Genomic DNA, 22,196 nt, shown 5'->3' on the forward strand with positions numbered 1-22,196 from the left:
TGTGAGGTGTGTGCTGTTATTTGGTCCTCCATGGCCAGGGACACACGTGTCAGAGGATGTTCCCCACGAGCCCATTGCCCTGGTAGCCTGGAAGCCCCTGGCACATGCCCGTCCCGACCTGCTGGCACGCGGCAGGGCAGCGAGGCACCGGCCTCTGTGTCAGGGGCTGCTGCTTCTGCCTGTCAGGGGGACCAAACGGTGCTGCCATCAGAGAGCAGCGACCAGAGAAAGTTGCTCCTTTGCTGAGCTGAGGCTGCTCAGAGAGGGGAGGGGAAGTGTGCTGCTGGAAAAGTATCTGTGCTTTTACTCCAGCTCGTTTCCTACCTGGCATATTCCTTTTTCTCATGTGATTTTATTGCCAAAGCCACTGCATTTTCTTTCTGAACAGAAGAAACGGGTTAGGAAGTGAAACTGCTCTTTGCTCACAAAGCTCTTGGAAATGCAAGGTATTATTTTCATTGGAAAATGCAAAAAACACAAAGGTTTTGATGCAAGTCCTACTATTGCTGAGTAGTAATCTCACATCTGTGCATAAAATCTCAAGGTGCCACTGTCTGCTTGTTTTTCCTTGCAAAAAATAAAATGAAACCAGCTCTGTCGTTGGAGGGATTTCAACTCTTAATACCATTTCACACGGGTGTCCCCACCAGCAGTGTGCTCACCCCATTTCAGGGCTGTGTGAGCGCATCTGAGCTGTCTCACAGCTTTGCTATCACAAGTGCAGAGAGAAAAACCCAAGAATATGTTTACAAGTATCTTTGGGACCTTGGACTTTCTGTACATTTCATAACAGCTTTACTCAAAACATAACATTGCCAGCCTCCCATTTTACCCTGTGCCTGAGGATGTTTGCTGTTTTCTCTTAGAGTCCGTGTTTCTGGACACAGAAAACCAAGTGAGAATCTCAGCTTTCATTATTTGTTGGAGCTTTTTAGTTTTTAATCACATTTCTTGCTCTTCTGATTACCAAGGAAAAGAGAAAGAGAATGAAAACATGAACTGTAAAGGCTTTGTTTTCTGTTATTGTTTTTGAAGTAATATTTTTTAGCCAGTAGAGTCAGGGGTTGGAGCAGTGATTTTTATACAGCTGGAGCTGACACTCTCAGATGTGCTGTTTTTCTGGAGGTGTGAGGTTGTGATGTCTCAGCTCCTCTAACCTGCTCATCTTTGGTGGATGTTCAGACTCCTGTCCCGGTCCAGAAAAGCCTTGTCTGTCCCAGCTCTACTTTTGGGGAGTTCCTTGCACTGTTCAGACTCTTCTCCTAGCGAGGAACAGCAGTGGTTTAATTGAATCATTCTTTACAAAAGACCATGAATAAAAATGATGGGGGAGGGGGGGAGACACATGAATATGATGCTTGAAATTTTGCATTGAAAGATATTTGATAGAAAACAGCTTTCTGACAAAGTGAAACTTCAAGTGTGTACCCGTGTGTGTGTATAAACAGAGATGGATCACTTGAACAACCCTTCTTGTGAAAACATTGTCTTTGCTCCTCCTCATGATAAATACTACGGGGAAGAAAACTTTCAACTTAAAAAATTACTTTCAAGAAAGGCAGGAAGAACAATCCTTTCCTGAGCAGCGTTCTGTCAGGATTTGAGCTAGTTGTGCAAACTTAAGGCCATGAGTGAGGAGGTGATCCCCTCTGCTGAGGGCACAGTGCAAGGGACAGTTAAAGGCAGTGCTGGCTGCCAGCATCTTCCCTGGCCACGTCCCACTGGCCTCCTGAAGATGCCTCTGCGTCAGGACCGCAGTGTGCCAGGAGAAGCAGAGTAGGGACACTTTCTAAGGGATCAGAGTTACTCCCAATGGGAAGGTGGAAAGCCTTTTGTGTTTTCAGGCTTTCTACTGCACAAGCTTTAAAGTCCTGCACTCGCAGAGGAAGAAGCTGATGAACATGTGCCATTTCTTTGCTGCCTCTTGGCGATAGTAATGTAGCCCGTCCCAGGCAAGCTGGGCTCCAAAAATGTGAGGTCATCCTAGTGGTTTTGGGATTGAGTGAGTAGGTAAATGCTGAAGGGTATGATGTTCTTTAGCCTTTCTGGGCTTTTCTCTGCAGAATTAGCCTTGGCAAGGAAGAGGAGGTGGGCAGGGAGGTCTGACCAGAGTCCTTCCCTCTTGGCATCTCTGAGGCTTTTTATACCAGTTGCTTGAGGCAAAGAGCCAGATCCCGAGCCAGCGTAAACCAACAGAGCTCCATCGGTGTCAGCAGGGCCTCCCTGATTCACACCCACTCGGGCTCTCCTCCTAGTGTCAGGGAAACTCTTTTGAGGAATATGGTTGCAAATTCAAGCGCTGCTTGGCTGGGACAGAGCGTCTGTGCTATGGGAGGGAACCCCTTGGCTCTGGGGCCTTACTGGCATTGGAAAGGCTTGACCTACAGCAGCCAGCCTGGGGGGAAATCTCTTCTTCCCAAATCCTTCCACTTTGATTTTTTCCTTTCTTTCCACTCTTGTTCAGGTATCCCCAGGGCCTAGCAAGCCTTGTTACCTCTTCCCACGTACCAGGCCTCTTGGGCCATCACTCGGAGCGTCTGTGTGTGTTTCTGTGTGTCACACTTACTCTTTTTTTTTTTTCAGGGGTCCCCTGCTTCATCATTATCTTAATCACTGTTGTGTTAAGTTTCATGCTTCCTTTGACCTTTATTTTCGGCCTGGTTATGCTGTTTATCTGCCTCTGACACTTGTCCCCTGGTGCTATTGCCAGGGAAACCCAGCACAAGGCCTTTCCCTTTCCCCACCCCCCTTGTCCCTTTCTGTTTAATTTTTTTTCTTTCCTCTTTTTTTTTTCCCTTTTTCTTTTTTTTTTTTTTTTTTTTTTTTTTTTTTTTTTGTTTTTTGTCTTTTAACATGGTTTTCCTAAAAAGTTTTTTAATCAATCAAATTTGAGGCAGAAAATAGGCTTGGTCACGCCTGGTCCTTGGGTCGTGTGACACTCACTCAGGGTCCTGACAGCTCCTCAAAAGGGGCACCCGGGCCGGGGAGGGGAGGGGGGCGGGCAGCGCGTTTCCCCAGGAAAGGGCCCGTTTCCATGGCAGCGCCCCCACCTCTCCGCCATCCGCCAGCCCGACGTGGGCCCGAGGCTCCTCAAAAGGGGCGTTGGGAAGCGGGCGTGTGTGCGGGGCCGGGAACAAAACGGTGGCGCGGGGGCGAGGCGGCTGTGCCGCCAGCTGCCGCGGTTCTCTGCCACGCCAGGAGCCGGGGCCCCAGCCGCGGCCGCATAATCACGCCTTGTCAGAAATGCCCCATTTTTCATCCCCAGCCCAGGCGTTTGCTTCAGAGAGCCCCGAGGCGGAAGGACGGTGGGCCCGAGCGCTGGTGCACACCTCTGGCGCTGCCCTCCGCACTTGCTCGGCTCCCCCCACACCCTGCTCCTCCTCTGCCCTCGTCTCCTTCACAGAATCACTGAATGGTGGGGCTGGAAGAGACCTTTAGAGAACATCCAGTCCAGTTCCCGGGGCAAGCGCCCGTTCCTCTGCCAAACTGCGGGACTGAGGCTCACGGCCGTGCCGGTGGTGCTGGCGCCCAGCGTGACAGGACCCATCTCTGCATGTGCCTCATCGTCCTTGGCACTGTTGCTTTTCCCTCAGGTCCCCCCACTTCCCTAACCCCTGCCTCTCCCCACCCTGTCCTGGGACACCACTTGCCCTTCTGCTGCCTTCATCCAAGGCTCAGTGCTGGGGATTTTAAAGCCCTTTCCTTCCCCTCCACCCCTTGCTCAAGCTCTGCTTTCACTCTGGTCCATCTTTTCCCCGTGCCCTTTCCAGTTCTCCACTTGTGCGGGGTCTTTTTCTCTCTCTCTTTTTTATAATTAATGATTAGTTTTAATTGGTTTGCTTAGGCAGGCTGACAGCAAATTAGCAGGAGCCAGCCCAGGGCTGCTGAATGCCAAGTTTGGGGACTGCTGTGCTTTCCAGATGCTGAGGTGGGAGGTGAACTTCTTGGCTGCTCCTTGCCCTGTCTCCCTGCTGTGCTGGGCAGTGCCATCCCTGCAGTGTGAGGTGGGAGTCTGGGACCTTTCCCAGTGCTGGGTGCCATCAGTGCTGGGAAGCTGGGACCATCAGAGCTGCTGTGTCTCATCGCTCTGTCCGTGCCTGGCTCCAGCACTCTGGGGGTGGCCAGTGGGCACAAAGCTACAGGGTTACCTCCAGCATGGCCCCTGTCCCTTCTCTACTGCCCAGTGCCAGTTTTCCTTCTGCCTTTTGCACCACCTTTGTAGAGCTGGACTGGGTTCTGCTCAACAGGTTTGAGCAGAGGGGGAAAGGGTGAGAAGCAGGGCAGGATTTCCCTGGGGAGTGCTGTGCTGAGGGGGAGTCCTTGGGAGCCATGAAACAGGCAGCTCTACCCAGTGCTAAAAGACAGGTAATGGGGAAAGGGTGGGAAGGGAAGGGGGGCTTTGCTCTTTTCTTCCTTCGCAGTGATTTCCCTTTGCTTTGCTTTTCTTTTCTTTGCCTTTTTTATAGCTCCCATTTTTCTTTTTTATGAGAGAGAAACTGCAGGGTTCTCCCAGGGCTGGGAAGAGCACTCGGTCCCAGGCTGCTCCCAGCCAGATGGAGGGGAAGAGAAGGGGGGCAGCGGGCCCATAATCCTGGGAGGAGAGTTTTCCTGGTTAAAGAGGATTGGGGATGGAGTCTAGGACATTTCAGTGTGTTGCTTTAGGTAGGAGGGGCAGCCCATGACCTATTTGAAAGGCTTGTTACCCCCATTCTCAGCACAAGATCGTGCTGAGAGCACTGACAGCCGTGTAGCCCCAGCAGCCAGTGCATGTACTTGGTTTGCATTGCACTGCCGGTCTTGCCTTGTAATGGCAGCCAAGAGAGGGGGAAGCAGGAGATAGCAGGACTTTCCCCTTTTTGTCAGCCCATGGGTTTTCCCCTGAGCAGCCCAAGTTGGGTAGGAGATGGTAACTGGGTGTGACTGTGCAGTGAGAGCATGCAGGACACTGTCCCGAGGAGCTCAGGGTGTCCTTCAGCTGCCCCTTGCTCTGCCCAGGCAGTTGTGCCAGCTCCTTGCCTTGGCTCACGAGCTTCTTCCCATGCTCCAGCCAGGCCTGGCCCAGTCTGAGGACATTTCTGTGCCACTGCCCCATCCTCTTGTTCCTGAGAGAGGGTATGAGCCACGTTCCTCTCAGCATCAGCGCCTGGACGGGGTCCATGGCCCAAAGCCCAGGCTGGGCTCACAGAGGAAAGGGATGGGGTTTGTATCTGCCCTTTGTTCTGAAACCCCTACTCAGCAGATGACAAGGCCCAACTGTATCTATGGAGCAGCCAGGATATCCCAGCCCTTCTGCTAGACCGAGAGGGCTTGTCAGGCTGGTGACAGTACAGGGTGTCTCTTACCCCCAGCAGTTGTGGACCTTCTCAGTTGTCCTTGCTTCAGGTGTTAAAGGGTGCTTTCTAGACACCAGTCCAACCCTTTGTCTCAGTGTTAGTATCTACATGTGCCTTTTATCAAATCCAGAGCACATGTAGAGCTGGAATCAGAGGGGTCTGGTATCTTCCTGGGATTTCTGTCGTGGAGGAACAGCCTTGTTGTCAGTCACAGAGGTCCCTGCTGCATTCCAGATTCATGAAAGATGGAAGCCAGCACAAACACGTCTGCTGGCAGATCCATGTGTTGCTCAGCTGTGAGTGTGCTGGCAAACGCCATGCTGTGGTACCTGGCAGCAGCCTGGCCCCTTCCCCAAAGACTTGTATGTTTAAAGCTCACTCAGGTGAAAATACTGATAGTGCATGTAGAGACTGATGCTGTGCAGGCGTCCCCCGAGGCTCGGGGGCTTTGGTGGCACTGCTCAGGGCATACTCTTGTGTACACCCACACAGCTCAAGTGTCACCTCCTGGTCCTGATGTGACCTCCAACAGGATCCCTCCTGTGGCTTTGGCTGTGTTTTTGACCTTAGTGGAGCTTTGGGCCTCTGCAGAGCAAGGCTAGGGATGAGCCTTCCTTTCTTGGGAAATGAGGGAGAAGGATGAGGGAGAAGCGTGTAAAAAGACCTGCTAGAAAAGGCATTGAGATCTCGAGCTCATTTCACTTCTGCCTGATCTTGCCTTTGGGAAATCCTCCTTTCCTTTTCACCCCCCACCCTCCACATCTTTCAGGAGATATTTTAAGACCCTTTTCACTTTCTTGTGCACTGTTTACGTTTCACTACACTTCAGTGAGCCAGAAGGGGCTCAAGGAGTTGGCCATACACTCTACACCCTCTTGTGCCAACCAGACTGGGACTGATCCAGCTGAGCCTGATTATGGCCCAGGCTGTTGTCTGTCTCAGTCCCATGGTGGCCAGTGCCAAGGAATAAGTCACACTCAGACATTTTTTTGCCAGGTGAGGCTTGGGCCAGGCCAGATGTGTGACCATGTGCCCAAACCCTGTCCTGTAGCTCCTACTAGTGAGGCACTTGTGGTGCCCAGCAGAGAGCCGAAGGACTGGCAGCTCTGTGGGGGCTGTATTCCCACCCGTGGGGCTGAGCTGAGGGTGTGTGGCACTCCCTTTACTGCTTACCGAGTTTTATTGATGATACTAGGCTGATCAGAACAGTCTCAAAAACTGGTAGTGCCACTGGAGTGTGAGGTGCTGTACAAAGTTAAAGATGCAGCTCCTTCCTTGTGAGAGCAGCCATCCCTCTCCCTGGTGTCACAGCTGTCCCTTCACTTCTCATTTTAGCTCCGTGAGTGCCAGTATTTGACATCCCTCCCTTTGCAATTCAGGGGCCTCTGTTATAACTGTGCAGCTCTTGACAACTGAACAGCCGCTAAGGATCACCGGCAGTTCCACCACAGAGCTACCAGAGGGAAGCTGAGGCAGAAAGCTGAAGGTGCCTAAAGATGCCCTCAGAGTTCCCAGAGCAATCCCTGAGGGATTATCCCTCCTGAGGCGCTCGGTTGCACATCCCCCCAGCTCCTAACACAGCCCATCGCTGCGAGTGAAGCGGAGGGGAGCGGAAAGCCGTGATGCCTCCTGCCCTGCCGTGCCTTCGGCTTGGCTTGCCACCCTTCCTCTCCTGTCCTCCTCCTCCTGCCACCCCTGGCTGCCAGCACGTGCGCTGGGCCCCGCAGGCCGAGCGGCTCCTTTAAGGCAGCCCGGCGGTGCCAGCCCTCGCTGCCAGCGCCTCTCCCGCTTCCCCCTCGGAAAGTTTCCTGCCCAATTGTTATGTGCGATCCGATCTGAAAGTTGCTCTCTAAGCTTCTTGTCACATTTTGACTTAATGAAGTGCAACTGGAGTGGGAATTGGGGTTCATCACGCCAGTCTCACTGCGCTCCCTTGTTGTCAGAAAACAGGGGCGGTTGGGGACCGTAATGCAACGCTGCAAGTCGTTATCATTCCGGTCAGTCTGTTTAACACAAAATTAAACAAAGAACTAATTAGTGCCTCATGAATTAATAAATGCGCAGTTGCCGGGTAGGAAGGGGAGGAAGGAAAAAAGGTTGTTGAAGGAAAGATACTGAAAAAGTCGAATTAGGATGTTGTGTCAAGGGGAAAAAAAAAATCTGAGTCCACTTTGGTGAAGAGTTTGGATCCGTGGGTTTGCTTGGAGTGAGCTCCCCTCCTCCTCCTGTGGCCTGCTGTCTGCTGGAGAGCAGCGTGTGGGCAGTCCTGTACTTGAAAGGGGCTTGGAAGAACGATGGGGACAAACTTCTGAGCAGGATAGGACAAGGGGGTAGTGGTTTGAAACTAAAAGAGGGTAGACGTAGACTAGAGATAAGGAAGAGATTTTTATAGTGAGGGTAGTGAGAGTCTGTCATGGGTTGCCCAGAGAAGTGGTTGGTGCCCCGTCTCTGGAAACATTCCAGGTCAGGTTGAAGGAGGCTCTGAGCAACCCAATCTAGTTGAAGATGTCCCTGCTCATGGCAGGGGAGTTGGACTAGATGACCTTTAAAGGTCCCTTCCAGCCCAAAGTGTTCCCTGAGTCTAGGATTTTATCATTTCTCTGCAGTGTTTCCCAGAAGCTGGATCTGGGACCCAGAGTGAGTGGCTTTATCCAAGAGCTTAACACCCAGGTGTGGGAGCTGGGAGGTGCACGGCAGAAGCACTTCCTTGGAAAGGAGGATGTGAAGATGGTCATGGGGAGCAAGTCTCTCTCTGACTGTTTCGGCGTTTCATACCTTCTGGTGAGGGGCAGTGTGTTGTGATTGGGGACCGTCCCCAAAAGGTTCATCTCCTGCTGACTCAGGGGAAGGAGACAGCCCGTGGTCCTCCAAAGCAGAGGAGGGGGCTGGAGCAAGTAAAAGTGGAAGCTCCATGGAAGAGAGCAAAGAGGCCAGGAGGGTGTCAGTGGGGTAAGCAGGAAGAGGCGCAGGGCGAGGTGGCACCCGTGGCTCCTCATTGTGGAGAATCCCAGACCGTGTAACTGTGCAATCTCTGATGGAGGGTGTCCCCCAGCATCCACCCGGCCCCTGCTCCCTGCCCTGGCCGTGCAGGGCCGGGGAGGACGGCTGGTGCTTGGCAGCAGAGGCGGGTGGGCTGTGGCGGGTGCCCACCAGGCCCAGCAGCCGCGCGGGTGAGGAGCCGTGCCCCGCTGCAAGCGAGCGGGCTGTGCTCTGGCGCATTGTCAGGCAGGGAAGCAGGCAGAGCTGGGGGAGGGAAGAGTCCATCCTTAAGAGGACATGTCAAGTACAATTAGCGTTATCTGTCTAAATATGTACTGGGAACACAGAATACAAGAGGAGGCCTGGCTGGCTTTAATGGAGACATATGCAAGGTCATATTGCCTCATACAATCCCCCAATCTGATTTGGGGATTACACATTCTAAGTAAATTGGCGTTATTCCTCTTGCATCATTGATAAGCTGCGGCCGAAAGAAGGGGAGTAAAAAAAAAAACAATTAAAAACTCAAACCCAAGAACTGACCGTGCACAGGGGCGAGGGAGTGAAGCCAGCCAGGCAGAGTTACGGGCAGAGAGCTCAGGAAAGGGGGAGAGAACAAAAGGGAAGGAGAGAAAAGCGTGACAGAATGGCAGAGAAAGCGATGGAAAGAGCAAGGAAGAAAGAGAGAACAAAGGGAAGAAAAAGGTGGGAGAGGGGATGAGAGAGCCAGAAGGACAGAGGGTGCCAGGGTGGGAGAAGGGCTTTGAGTGGGGGAGCTGTTACTGCAGCCGAGCCCTCAGCCCGTGAGCACCAGCATCGGAGTGGGCAAGGAAGGAGCCAGGCTGGTTTAGGCATCTTCCTCAGCCGAGGGGCTCCCTGCACACCATGTCCCTCCATCCATCTGCGATATCTCAGCAGCTCCTTCCCCTCTGGGGCACAGCCAACGCCAGGCATCTATCTTTGGCACAGTGGTGGAGTGTGAGTGATGGGAGGAGGCCGAGCAGGGCCCCAAAACCCAGGGGCAGCACAGAGTCCCCAGAGCCAAGTCCCTCCCCCTTTGCTCTCCAGGGGACCGAAGCGGGGTCCCGACCCGGGGCTGAGCCACGGCACACACCGCTGTGCCCCGGAGAAGGAGGTGTGCTCTGGGCTGGTGCTGTGCACAGGCGCCTGGGACTCCTGGATTCAAGCACAGGCTGACTGTGTGTGACCTCGGGCCAGTTCTTCATTTCACTGCCACATCTCGGGCAGCTGCGATGGCCGTTTGGCAGGGTTGCAAAACAGAGGCTGCAGGAACGGGCCCAGCACCCTTGCCACTGTGCATGGAGCCACCTTGTGCTCCCTCGGGGAGAGGGAAGTCCCTGGCAGGCTGTGGAGCAGCCGTCCCCTCCCCGCTGTCCTCCCACCCCGCCTGTGCAGGATCCCCCTCCGGAAGGCTCACGGCACGGCTTTTATGCTCCGTCACATTTTTGGAACATATGGTTTTAAATAATTCAATTTACTTTTCATGTGTTTTGCTGTGACTTTTTTTTCCTTCCCCCGTCCCTTTTTCTCCCTCACTCTTGACATTCTCCAGGAAGGAAGATACACAGATGGGTGGATAAGGGGGTTCAGTCCTGCACTCCGGCATCCTGTTCCCAACTGGAGGCCTCAGCATTAGCACACACTCTGGGAAAGAAGGGTCAGCAAAGGGAATGGGAAGGGGAGAATTTGGCATGGAGCAGAGGCACCCTTGGATGTGTGGGCAAAATACAGTGCAGACCTGCACGAGGTCTGTCTGTGGTACCTGGGAAGCAGATTCAGGCCAGTAATAGCTGCTCTCTCTATGCTAAATTACTCCCAGCCCTTGCTGGGAGTCTCAGGGTGAGGTGCAGGAGTGCTGTGTGTCTCAGGGTGTGTGTGGCACAGTGTGGAGCACCCATGAGCAGGAAAGCACTTTGTTCATATGTGAATTCTGAACACCCTGTGTGCTGGCTGCACTTACAGCTGGTTTCTTACCCAGCTTTTGTGGGTGGCTGTGCCTTGACTCTTGTTGAGGTGTGCCCTGTGCACTAACGGAGTTTTCTTCTCTTCCCTCCTCAGGATGAAGTGAGTTTAGAGCTAAAAACGAGGCAAGAAACCAGGCCTTGAAATCTCCGAAAGGTAGGAGAGACTTCAGACTGCAATGGGTATGTCACTACGCCCTCCTGGCTTCTCTTTTCCTCTCCGTGTCTCTCACACTTTATGTCCTGCTTGTTGTGGCTCTGTCTGCACTAGAACTTCTGGGATTAGACCATTGCTAGTTACAGAGACGAAACCAGAAGAAGGTCTAATGCAGACATGGTCTATGTGTGTCCTAATCTCATCTTTGTACATCAGTTGTTCTGGGCACCTGGTTTTGTCACTGTGGGTTTTCCTCAGTATCTTCTCTAGTGCTTCTATCTTTACAGATAAAAAAAGTGTGTAAGGGCTCTGGTGAGGAGGGTACTGCTTTATCTTTGTCCATGGGGGCTGGTGGGAGATGGATAAGGTCCTTTCACTGAGTAGAATGCAGTCCCCATCCACTGTGAGGTTTTGCTGAGCTCAGTTCACATAATTTAAGATGGTAATGTGCCTGCTCTCCTCCTCTGGCACATTTTGATCTATTCAGACTGCAGCACCATGCTGGTTGGATGGAGCAGCTCTGTGTCTCCAGCAGAATCCTGACTTTTCTGGGTTTTCCCTTTACCTACTCTCATGGTATGTGTTACTGCAGAAAAACAACAACCCTGCAGTCTTCTAGAGCTGAACGGTCACTTAGTCTGTGCCTGGTAAGAGAGGCCTAGAGCTCAGGGAAATGAGAGCTGACTGCCTCTCTTGAAAGCCTCATCTTTGTGCTGGGTCCCTGGGCCGCCTCAGCTGGGGATCACAGGGGAGTCCCTGCCCCACCGAGGCAGTTCCTGCTGACCATGCCCCAGTCTCGTGGGCACAGCAGGACCATGGTGCTCCCTCAGGTGTCACCTGAAGCGTTCCCCTCTTGTCCTTGCGTCTCTTCTCCATTCCCTCAGCAGCACCTCCAGGCCTGGGCTCTCCCACCACCCCTCTCCCTCCCCAGGCACCCGGGCACGGGGACCCGGCGATGGGGAGGTGGGGACAAGGGCCGTGCTGCGTGCTCCGGGCACCCTGCAGCCCGGGGGAGCTCCGGGGCTGAGCGGCGGTGTCAGAGGGGTGGGAGGGGGCCCCAAGCCGGGCCGGGCCGTGTCAGAGGTGACCGGTGGAAGGCCAGTGTTATGTAAATACCGCCGCTGTAACACGGCGGGCCTCAATGGCCCCGCGCTCCATCCATCATTGCTGGGGAACAGAAGCCTCCCTGGGAGCGCGGGGGGCCGGCAGCGCGGGGCAGGCAGACACAGGCAGCATGTGCCCTGCTCATAAACTGTTTGTTTTCTTTTTGTCTCTCTCGTTTCGGGGCACCCCGCCGAGAGCAACTCTCTGTTTTGTCCTTGCAACCTCTCCTCCAACCTTCCCCCCACCACTTCAGCCTTTCCTTTTCCTCCCTCCCTTAAAAAAAAATGGGGAGGAGGGGAAAGAAGAAGAAGAAGAAAAAAAAAAAGTCCCCAGTTCACACTGCGGCTTCTTTCTGCGACTTCAAAGGCTCCCCAGCATTGTTTGGGATCGGCAGGCAGTGGCCCTGAAAACGTGATCACAGGCAGGCCCAGTGTAGGTCAGTGCCGAGCGCCATGCTCCGAGCGCTGAAAGGAACAGGCAGATTCTTCCCATTTCATGCTCCACAACCCTGGTTACAGCGCTCGGCCTCGCCCGCCTGCTCCTCGCTGCCTGCCTATTCTTGCTCTTTTCTCCTCCTTTTCCTCCTGCCTTCCCTCTCTCTCTCTTTCTCTCAGGTCCCTTGTTTCTCTGCCCATTTGCTCTCACTCTGCACTCCTGTGTCCAGCATCACACACTCTTCACACTTTCAGCTCTTTCTTCTTTTGGTTACTTTTCTTCCTCGCTCTCTCCTGCCTGGTATGGCACTGCTGCCCCTTCTCTCTCTTTATCTCTCTCTGTTACATGAACTACTGTTTTCTTTCTCCCTTTTCCCTATCCGACAGGTCAGGCTGGAGGCTGGTTTCTTCATGCTCCCCGTCCCTATTCAGTGGCATACTTCCTCTGACATTTGCCGGCGTTTCTGTCTTCCCCTGTGACATCTCACTCACTGTGCCCTAAATTGCAGAGGTTCTGTAATCTCTGGCTTAGCCCCAGCCAGCCTGCAGTCCTGTTCTCCCCGCGAGGTGCAAGCTGAGTGCTTTCATGTGCCGTGGGCTCACTCCCCCGGAGTTCAGCACAGCCTTACATGGGGAGGCAGCACGTGGCGCCTGACAACAGGAGCAGCTTCCAAACTCACTCTCTGGCTTTGCTGGTGAAGCTGCAAGGAGCCAGCAAGTAGGGTCAGGCTGCATTTGTGAAGCCAGGTGCTGACTTGATGTATATCACAGGGAAACAGAGGAAACATTATGTCTCATGTGGTCCATGGCAGTGATGAGTAGTGCTGGAGGGCTGTAAGGCAGGGATAGGGCAGCCCCAGCAAGTGGGGTGGGCATCCCAGAATAGTTTTGCAGTGGATTTCAAGCAGGGAACATCACCTCATTGTACTGAAACTTGGGTGTGTGTTTGGCTGCACAGTGAGCCACAGTCAGAGGGCAACTCCTTCCCTGCAAAACACCCCCCTCAGCCACAGCAGGGGTTCCATTCTGCCTGCAGCACAGCACAGGGCTCTGCACCCCTCCAGCAACCAGTGGGGTACAGTCCCATGTCCTCCACCCCCAGAAGCTGAGAGCACGCTGCTTGTGCCTCTGGTGATTTGTGAGGTTGTTTTAATGCCGAGGAGCCCACCAGGACTTGTCTCTTGCTAAATAGGCATATTAAGGGACATTGCAGCAGGGGTTATAGAGTAATAATTTGTCCTAATGAGCTGGTGTCACGTTCTCCTAGGCCGAGCTGTGCGCAAGCAGGAGCTGTGGTAGGAAGGGGCTGCACTCCTGACCTGTCAGCCCAGGTTAATGAAGTACTGTGCTGCTTGGGGGGTCAGAGAGCAGGAGCTCAGCCAGCCTGCAGCAGCTCAGGGCACTGGAGGGGAAGGACAGGGCTCTCCCCTGAGCCGAGTGCCCCACGGACAGGCTGGAGCAGCAGGATGTGTGTTACGGCTTCAGGATCTCTGAGCTGTGCTGGCAGGCTGAGTGCCACTGCATCCTCATCAGGATGTCTCTGCAGGGAGAGCTGAATCTGCTGTGGATGGGCTTTGGCAGGGGTTTGGCCTCTGGCCTTGCAGGATGGTTCAGGTTGGCACACATGGAAGGAAGTGGGAAGAGATCTCCCCTCTTTTAGAGGTGCTCCCAAGACTGGCAGGGCTGAGCTCCTACCCAACCAGATCCAGAGACACGTTCCTCTTGACACCAGGCAATAATAGGTGCAGGCAAGTGGCCAGTGGTGAGGAGCAGTGTTTAGCCAGGAGGTTTACAGAGAGATGCTATGTGTCCCTCCTCACCTTTCTTGCACAGAGAGTATGAACAGCCAGAGGAAAGTCTCTCTGTCCTTCCTGTTCCCTCTTTCTCCTGCCCCATGGCTTCCTGAGATCCTTTGCCTTGCACGGCAGCTCTAAACCCAAGCACTTGCTTCCATCCCTTCTGGGCAGTTGGGCAGCAAAGGCACAGGGAGAGTTTTGCCAGTCCCCAGGTGAACAGTACTGGGATCACCCCCCGCCCCCCCAGTCCGTGCTGGGACAGGACAGTGCCCTCAGCCACACCAGCACCCTGCACTCTGCAACACAGACCCTATAAACCATCTTCTTCCTCCTCCACTCATCTTTCTCTGCTCCTTCCCCCCCCACCCCCTGCTTCTCTTTGCTTTTCTCTGTCTCCATCTCTCTTTCCCTTTCATCTACTCAGAAGGCTTTACTCTACTTCCTTGTCACCCTAATTGATTGCATTAACCTTTCAGCGTATTGGATTTCCCCAGCACCGTGCAGAGAGCACTGTGCAATATGCTTATAATCTGGGCTGTAATGGACAGGGAGCAGTCAACGAGCCCCTGCTCCAACAGGTTCTGCTGACAACTTCTCAGGGAGGGGGAGAGGGAGCGTGCCGGTGGGGTCTGCTCAGCACGGCTGCCCTGCAGCAGCACACCCAGCGAGCAGGGCAGCAGCAAAGGCTTGTGAGACTCCTTTGAAAAGGCCCCATCTCGGGAAGCAGGGGAGAGATGCTGGATTTGACCCTATTCCTGTATTTTTACCTTGTGTCTGAGCCCCCTCCCCCCTGCCCCCACCCTGTCTGCTGTCTACAGTTTAGTTCCATCTGTTCAATGCTAAATTAATGTACGCTTTACATTTACACTTGTTGCTAGTGGCAGGATGAGAAGACAATGTCATGGAATCTGCACACATCGTGCTTGCCTTTGCCTTTAATTTCAGTGTGTGAGGATGTGAGAGAGATGGACATCTTTCCTGAGGTTTCAAAGGTAAAAGCCTAGTAATACTGTGCTGTGGGGAAGGAAGCACCAGGGTGCAGAGAGATCAGGAGCCTTGAATTATGTCTCAGGCTTAGCTTTGGATAAATCCTTTCACTCCCTGGTCCCTTATTTACCCCCTCAGAATGGTGGAACTGTGATTTTGGCTCCTTGTAATGTGCAAGAGGGCTGTGGAGAGACTCAGGGCTGTTATCTGTGGTCACTGGGCAAGGATGGGAAAGTGGCTGCAGACAGGGAGTGAAGCAACACAGCCAAGTGTCACTGCTCACACCGTCTGCCAGGCAGGAAACAAGCCCACAAGACCCGTGGTGAGTCTGTGAAGGGCCTGGCGTGCTGCTGGTGGTCAGGGCCAGAGCAGAGAGATGCTTTGTCATTGGTGTATTCCAAAGGACTGCAGTGATGGATCTGACACAGTCTTCTGGCTATGGTGTCCCCTTTCAATTATCTTAGCAGAGGCTTTAGCTCAGCAGAGTGCTTTGAGCACCAGGTTGAGTTTTGCTTAAGCCAAAGTCATTTAAGCACATTTAGAAGTTTCATTCCACATGGACCATAGGATGAGTCTTAGACCCTTGTGAGGCTCTTTTAAAGTTCTCCTTTTTAAGCAGCATTTAGCACAAGATGTCTTCATTTATGGTTATGGCTCACAGGGTGAAGAAAAAGCAATAGTGGAAGGGTTTCTGATCACTTCAAAGGTCTTCAGCTCAAGAGTTCCATCATCTTGTTCAAAGCAGAGTTGCTCCTGCTGCTTTAGAAGGTGGCCTGCTCTGCCCTGACATGTGGAAACTGGGGAGGGCACCCCAGGAGGAGGGGACAGGGCTGTACCCTGAAAGGTAAAGGGAAATCCCCAGTCCCCCTGTGTTTTTCCAGGAAGAAAGGAGAAATGACAGGAGTCAGAGAGAGGAACAAACTTTACTTCAGGTGATCGTTCTGAAAAGTGGGAGGCTCCTTACAAGCTCGGAGGTAGTTAAGGGGAGGGACTTTGTTTTAAGTTAAATAAAGAAGAAATAGGAGCAGGAAGCAAAGGGCGAGAAATTTAAAGCAAGCAAGAGAGAAAGAGAGTGAGCAGGAGAGCAGCACCTCCTAAATGGAAGAGTAAACAGGCACTCCGAGGCATTAACTTAATTGATTGTTCTGCAACAGGCTGAACGCTGTGTTATTCTGTCGCCGTGGCAACAACCCAAAAAAATTGTCAGCCTGTTTGGATGAAGTGAAGCGAAACATTCTCTAATTTGCGGTGATCCGGGTGTTTGTTTTCCTTCCGAAGAGGCGGGGGCTCTATTGATCTATTGTTTGCACAAAGCTTCTTTTTGCTGGCGATCTGGGGAAAGCAGGAGGCTGGGGTGTGTGTGCTCTGGGGCAGGTGAGGCTGGGGAGGGGGGTGTTTCTACCTTGTTTCCCCAGATCTGCTTTTGTGTGTCCATCAGAAACTCCACCTGTAGGAACCATCCCAAGGAAGCTTGAGGACAGGGGAAAGTGTTTGACTGTGAGGAGCTTTGTGCCAGAGCTACTGCTTGGGTCCTTCTCATCCTTTTGGGCTCTTGCAGCTACTTCTGTATTGCAGTGTCTGATGTTGGGCAAGGACAGCCACAGCTGCCTCAGGGACAAGAGCAGCTCCATTCCCCCCATCTTCCTTCCCAGGCCTGTGCACACCCTGTGCTTATGGGGACATATTTCACACGGGGTGGAGGAGTTGTGTTTGGGTTTTACTCCAGGACCATAGCTGTGGTGAGATAATGAAGTGCCCACTTTCAGTTCTCTGTTACAGCACCAGAGAGATGAAATCCCTGGACCAAAGGATGGGGGGTTTTGTCCCCAAGCTGCCCCAAGAGGCTGTGTGAGGTGGGATGGTTGGGAAGGGGGAATTGCTGCAGGCACAGCTTGAGCCAGAGCCCAGGGGGACGTGGGGATGGGAAGAGGCACCAGGAGCTGTGCAGCGGCCTGTGCACCTCGGCAGCTGCGTCTGGCCCTGCACAGCCCTGGGGGCCAGGAAGGAGCTCCTGGGGATGCCACTTGCTGTCAGCACATGCTTGGTTTCAGAGTGAAATGTCGCTGCAGCACTTGCTTCAGCTGGGAAATATTCAGTCGGCATGGGAAGGCCCAGGAGAGCAGGGAGAGAGGCCACGTGGCCAGGGATGAGCAGCAAGCCTTGGGCCAAAGACGTGATGCAAAGGGGGACGGGTGCTGTGGCAGTGGGGGAAGAGCTGGAGAAAAGATGCCTTAGAGGTCTGCAGCAGGGGGAACAGGCAAAGGTGGCTCCGAGCCAGTGGCAGGGTGAGTGGCAGAGGTGGCTCTCGGCCAGCAAAGGAGAGCAGAGAGGGTTTCCTCGTGACAGAGGATCAGTAAGAGGGACAGGCTGCTGACTTTCCTTGTGCATGGCTCTGCACAAAGGTTTCACCCTCTCATTTGGGGTTTTCTGCACTCCCAGGGCCTTCGGGCTTCCTGGTGAGGAGTCCCATGTTTCCCAGGCAGGCAGATCATCCTCATTACAGCTCGGCAGTGTCCCAGCCCATGCACAGCTAGTCCAAGGCTTGCACAGCGGCTGCTGAGCTGATCCTTAACATTTCAGGGAGAGCTGTAGAACATGTTAGTGTCAAGTGCTGGAGACTGTTGCTTTGTGGAGTGTGTGGGGGCAAAAAATGCCACAGTATGTCCCTGTGCTCCTCCTGACTCCCTCACTGCTCCTTTCTCTGTTGTCTTGGGGTTTTCCCCTCCTCTGTGCTATTTTTGCTTTATCACCCTTATTCTCTTCTCTCTGTCTCCCTCGCCTCTATTTCACTCTCTCCATCAATTTTTTAACTCTTCTGCTCTATTGCTCTTTCTCACAGTGTAGCTGTGGGTGGAGGTAAGAGGCTGTGGCTGGTGGGGATCTGTGCCCGTGCTCCCGGTGGGTGTGCGTGCAGGGGGGCACCGTGGGCAGGTGAGAGAGGAGCCCTTTGTGTCTCCTGGGAGAAAGCTGAGCTGCCAGTGAAAGTTTGGTGGTTATTGGCATCAGGAGAAGCTAAATAACCCTGTAACTGGTATGAAGGTGAATTCACGGTCTAGTGAGCACTGGAAATACGAGAGGGCTCTGAGACAGGCAAAGTGTAGAGAGGAGAATACAACTCGCCTGTGGCAGTGCTGTGTCTCTGGAGTGGTGCAGGGATGTGTGCTGTTGCCATCCTGACTGTTAGCCACAGCACACTGTCTTCTAGGACTGGCTGGGACCAGGAGAGTGCTCAGTCCTGCAAGTTCAAAGGCAACCAAGTCGTGCACTTGGGCCACAACAACCCCATGCAACACTACAGGCACTATGTGGTGGAAAAGGACCTGGGGGTGTTAATTGACAGTGACTGAACATGAGCCAGCAGTGTGCCCAGGTGGCCAAGAAGGTCAATGGCATCCTGGCTTGTGTCAGCAGGAGCAGGGCAGGGACTGTGGCCCTGTGCTGGGCCCTGGGGAGGCTGCAGCTCCAGGGCTGTGTTCAGTGTTGAGCCGCTCACTCAGTGCCACAGGGACACTGAGGGGCTGCAGCGTGGCCAGAGCTGGGCACAGAGCTGGGGAAGGGGCTGGAGCACAAGGGGGCTGGGGAGGGGCTGAAGGAATGCGCTCAAGTTTCTCCAGGGGAGGTTGGTTGGAGCTGAGGCAGAACTGTTTCCCTGAGAGGGGTGTCAGGCCCTGTGCCAGGCTGCCCAGGGAGCTGGGGCAGTGCCCAGCCCTGGAGGGATCCCAACGCCCAGGAGCTGAGGTGCTGAGGGCCATGGGTTAGTGGTGGGCTGGGCAGGGTGAGGGAAGGCTGGGACTCCCATCAGCAGCTTAAAAGTCTTTTCCAGCTGAAGCAATTCTCTGATTCTGTGGCAGAGAAGGCCTGTGTACCTCTGGCACCGGGCAGCCACACCACGTCTGACCACACAGCCCTGGGTGGCCGTGTGCAGCCAGACATTCCCACACAGGATCTCACAGGGTCACTTCTCCCCATGACCTCGGGTGTGTGGCTGCATGTGCAGGTCTGTGAACGGAGGTGCACAGGCACACACACCCCACCGACACGGTGCTGCCCTCCCCATCCGCTCAGTCAAGTCAAATTCCTCCTTGGTGTAAGTACACTCTAGTCAGGCAGCACAGACAGATTTATCCCAGCATATCTTGAATGTCTGTGTGGTTACCTGCTGTGAGCAGCAGAAGAGTCGCAGGAAATCTATTCTCCTTCCAGCTGGGGGAGGCTGATGCCTCAGAGTACCCAGAGATGTGCAGAGAGGAAACCCCCTTTAGCTTTCCACCTGAAGCTGGTAGTCTCGTGCCGAATCCTCAGAACCAGGGGAACTGCATTTGAAGCACAGCCAGTGGTGACTTTGTGCAAAGAGGTTTGCAGAAGAGACTTTGATTAATTCATAGGTAAAATCAAGTAGCATTGGGTGCCAGCACCACATTCCAGGGTGAGCCGGCGACCGAGGAGCGAGGCGGGCGAGCTGCCAGGTGCCTGAGCCCTGCCGGCGGAGGTGGCAGCTCCATCCAGCCCACAGCCTCTCCCTGCCTGGGCCCTTCTCCTTTATTAATTTATTTATTTTTTTTCACCCTTCCTTGGCAAAAAAAATAGTATTTGGTAACGACCTCAAATTGCAAAATGCTGATGATTTGGAGAATGTGTCACAGAAGCTCCAGGGTGATAAAGGGGAGACGAATCCCAGCCAACAATCCGGCTCAGCCAGTTTGCCTATTTATTAAAGAAAAAGCCCAGATCATTAACTTTTTTGTTGTTGTTCTGTTTGTGGGCAACTCCCTGCTGGCAACTTTCGGGCGCCCAGTAAATTAAACCGAGTATCGGCCTTGGTTTGGGGCAGCATGAGCACCTGGGGAAAGCTGTGAAATGCCTCAGAAACTGGCGTCGTTTGTGTTAGCCCATGAATAAACCCTTCAGGGGACCACACAAAAGTGCTCCCTGGCATAAAAGCAGTGCTGGAGAATCCTCACTCGCTGCCTGGTGGAGGGTCAGGTAGTGTAACTGGAGAGCTGAGCTTCACTTCTCCTCCCACTGCTTGTTCACACAGTTAATTGCCCCTCCACACGTTGCTGGGCCATGTTGGTCCCCGGAGGAGAGGGGCTGGAAGAGAGCATCTGTAGGCACGGGCTTTGTTGGTTCCCCATTTACCTGCTTGGGTTGGTTGTTGAATAAAGAACAGTTTAGGGATGGGCTTGCCTGCCTGGTGCCTTTGTGAACTCAGAGAGTTCCCTGTGCTATCAAGGAAGGGTGATCACGTCCCCCTCCTCTGGAACATCCCACGTGTTCGCTGAAGTAGTGCTTCAAGCTAAATCAGTTTGCTGAGGGCTCCAGCTTCCCTTAATTCGGTGTCAGGACTGGGCTTGCATGGCTGTTATTCAAGAAGCTTTATCAGAAGCACAAAGCTAGCATCTGCCCTCCTGCTTCCCTCTGGGCATCACCAGCTCTCCTGCCCTGGGTTTGGCACACGGAGACTCGAGGGACTGCCTCACAGAGCCCATTTGCAGGCGAAACTCGTTTTGGCTCCTGGAAAGGCTGGGCTATTACCCTGGCTACAGGAGCACGGTGGCTTGTCACCAGTCACAGGCAGAGCACAGGGAGCCAGCTAGAACTGAGGAGCTCGTCTGGGAAAAGGGAGCAAAGATGCTGCCGAGATTGCCAGCCTCTCCCTTTTCCTCTTTCAACCCAGCAGAGTTGTAATTAGGGCTGGATTTTAGGTTTTAATCTCAGCTGATGTGTGAGCTCTTTCTCTCAGAGGTAGCCACCTTCTTCCCTAGGCCTGGTTCATGTCCCTCCACGATGACTTCTCCGGTGAAGCCTTCCCAGACCCGTGCTCACGTGGGTGCTGATGGGAGGAGAAGGGTATTTTTCAAGGTTTCTGCTAGGTTTTTTTCTTCTGAAACACAAGGATGTGCAATTTTTTTAGTTTCAATTTAGCATTGGAGAATTTTATAATTTAGTAATTAAAATCTCTGATAGGCTTTAGAAATTGCAGCTAATTGAATTTAATGGGAAGATGATTTTCAATTTTATTTGATTACCCGGACCCCTGGCATTGGTATTTATGGGAAAAAAATGGGAAATGTGCTGTGTGGGCTAAGATGGCATAATTGAATTAGGGCTAATCGGATTTCTTCGTCATGAATTTCACTATAATTTTCCTATAATTTTCCATTAGATATCTAGTTTACAAATATTCACAAAGAAATGAAGCTCTTTCGGAATGGAGATTGCTGGCTAACAGGATTACAGGGACGATAGCTCGGCACTGCCAGCCCGGGCTCCTTCAGTAATGCAATCGCTGCGTCTGCCTCACACTTACCGCCCGCCGCTGCTCCCCGCACCCGCCGCGGCCCACGGCCAGCGCTCCCCAGGGCCACGGCCACTTCCTCAGGGGCTCTGCGGCCTCTTCCCGTGTGTCCGTGTGCCTCAGGGGCTCTGCGGCCTCTTCCCGTGTGTCCGTGTGCCTCAGGGGCTCTGCGGCCTCTTCCCGTGTGTCCGTGTGCCTCAGGGGCTCTGCTGCCTCTTCCCGTGTGTCCGTGTGCCATTTGTCCATGTCCCTGTGCACAGGCACAATGTCGCTGCCAGGGTTGGCGTGGACCTGGCCTGGCTCAGAGTCACTCCCATGCTGTGCTGTGCTGTGCTGAGCTGTGTTATGCTATGCTGTGCTGTGCTGTGCTGTGCTGAGCTGTGCTGAGCTGTGCTGGCAGATCCCCCATGTCAGGCCCTGTTGCCTCCCTCTGCACGCGCTCGTCACCGCGCCTCACACACGAGGCCGTGCGGTGTCTTCCCTCCCTGTTGCCATGGTGGGGATGTTTCCATCACGTCCCTGAGGAGGGGTTGCAGTCAGTCCCCACGGTGTGTGTTCCAGGCTCTTCTCTCGCTGCCCATTTCTTAACCTTCTCTGTCATTTCCCCATCTAACAAATGAGTGTCCGTCCCACGTGCTCCATCAGGGACAGTGCCCAACGTCCCTCTGTACCCTTCTCAGTGCCCCTCATAGCTGCAGGGCAGACAGCCTCTGCCTGGGATGGGGCAGGGAGAGCAGAATGGTTAACGTGCCAGGCTCCTTTTGCCTTCCCTCCTTTCTGCCTCTCGCTCCTGCCCCAGCCAGGTCAACGGCTGCTCTTGACAGAAGTCGCGGTTTTGGTTAGCGCTTGCCTCGTGCTGCAGGAATGGGTCTTGGCCAGCTGGGACCTGCCATCAGGCAGAGGTTCCTGGTGCCTCCAGAGGCCATCCTAGTGCCTGGAGTGCAGAGCTGGGGCTCAGGGACTTTGTGGGGGCAGCTCTGGACTGGCTCAAGGTGGCATTTGCTGGTTTTGCAGGCAAAGCGCCTGTTCTTCAGTGCCAGGTACCTTCCCTGTTGGATGCAATGCCTGGGTAGGACTATCCCCTTGCCTCCTCACCCTGGAATCCCCAGGCTGCGCTTTTAATCGC

General features: G+C 53.6%; 1 protein-coding gene across 3 annotated transcripts in view; it reads left to right on the top strand.

Moving 5' to 3' along the window:
- CASZ1 (castor zinc finger 1) overlaps window positions 1–22,196 on the top strand; it is a 198,683-nt gene that overhangs the window by 83,138 nt on the left and 93,349 nt on the right. For all 3 annotated transcript variants that reach the window (XM_062012807.1, XM_062012811.1, XM_062012808.1), the window contains exon 3: window positions 10,392–10,477. Coding sequence is in view for 1 of the 3 variants with exons in the window: in XM_062012811.1 (XP_061868795.1) it covers window positions 10,474–10,477 (4 nt within the window). In the remaining 2 variants the exon portion in view is untranslated. The remainder of the gene's footprint in view (window positions 1–10,391; window positions 10,478–22,196) is intronic.

This window comes from Colius striatus, chromosome 21, assembly GCF_028858725.1.
Source record: "Colius striatus isolate bColStr4 chromosome 21, bColStr4.1.hap1, whole genome shotgun sequence".
In the NCBI taxonomy this organism is placed as follows: Eukaryota; Metazoa; Chordata; class Aves; order Coliiformes; family Coliidae; genus Colius; species Colius striatus.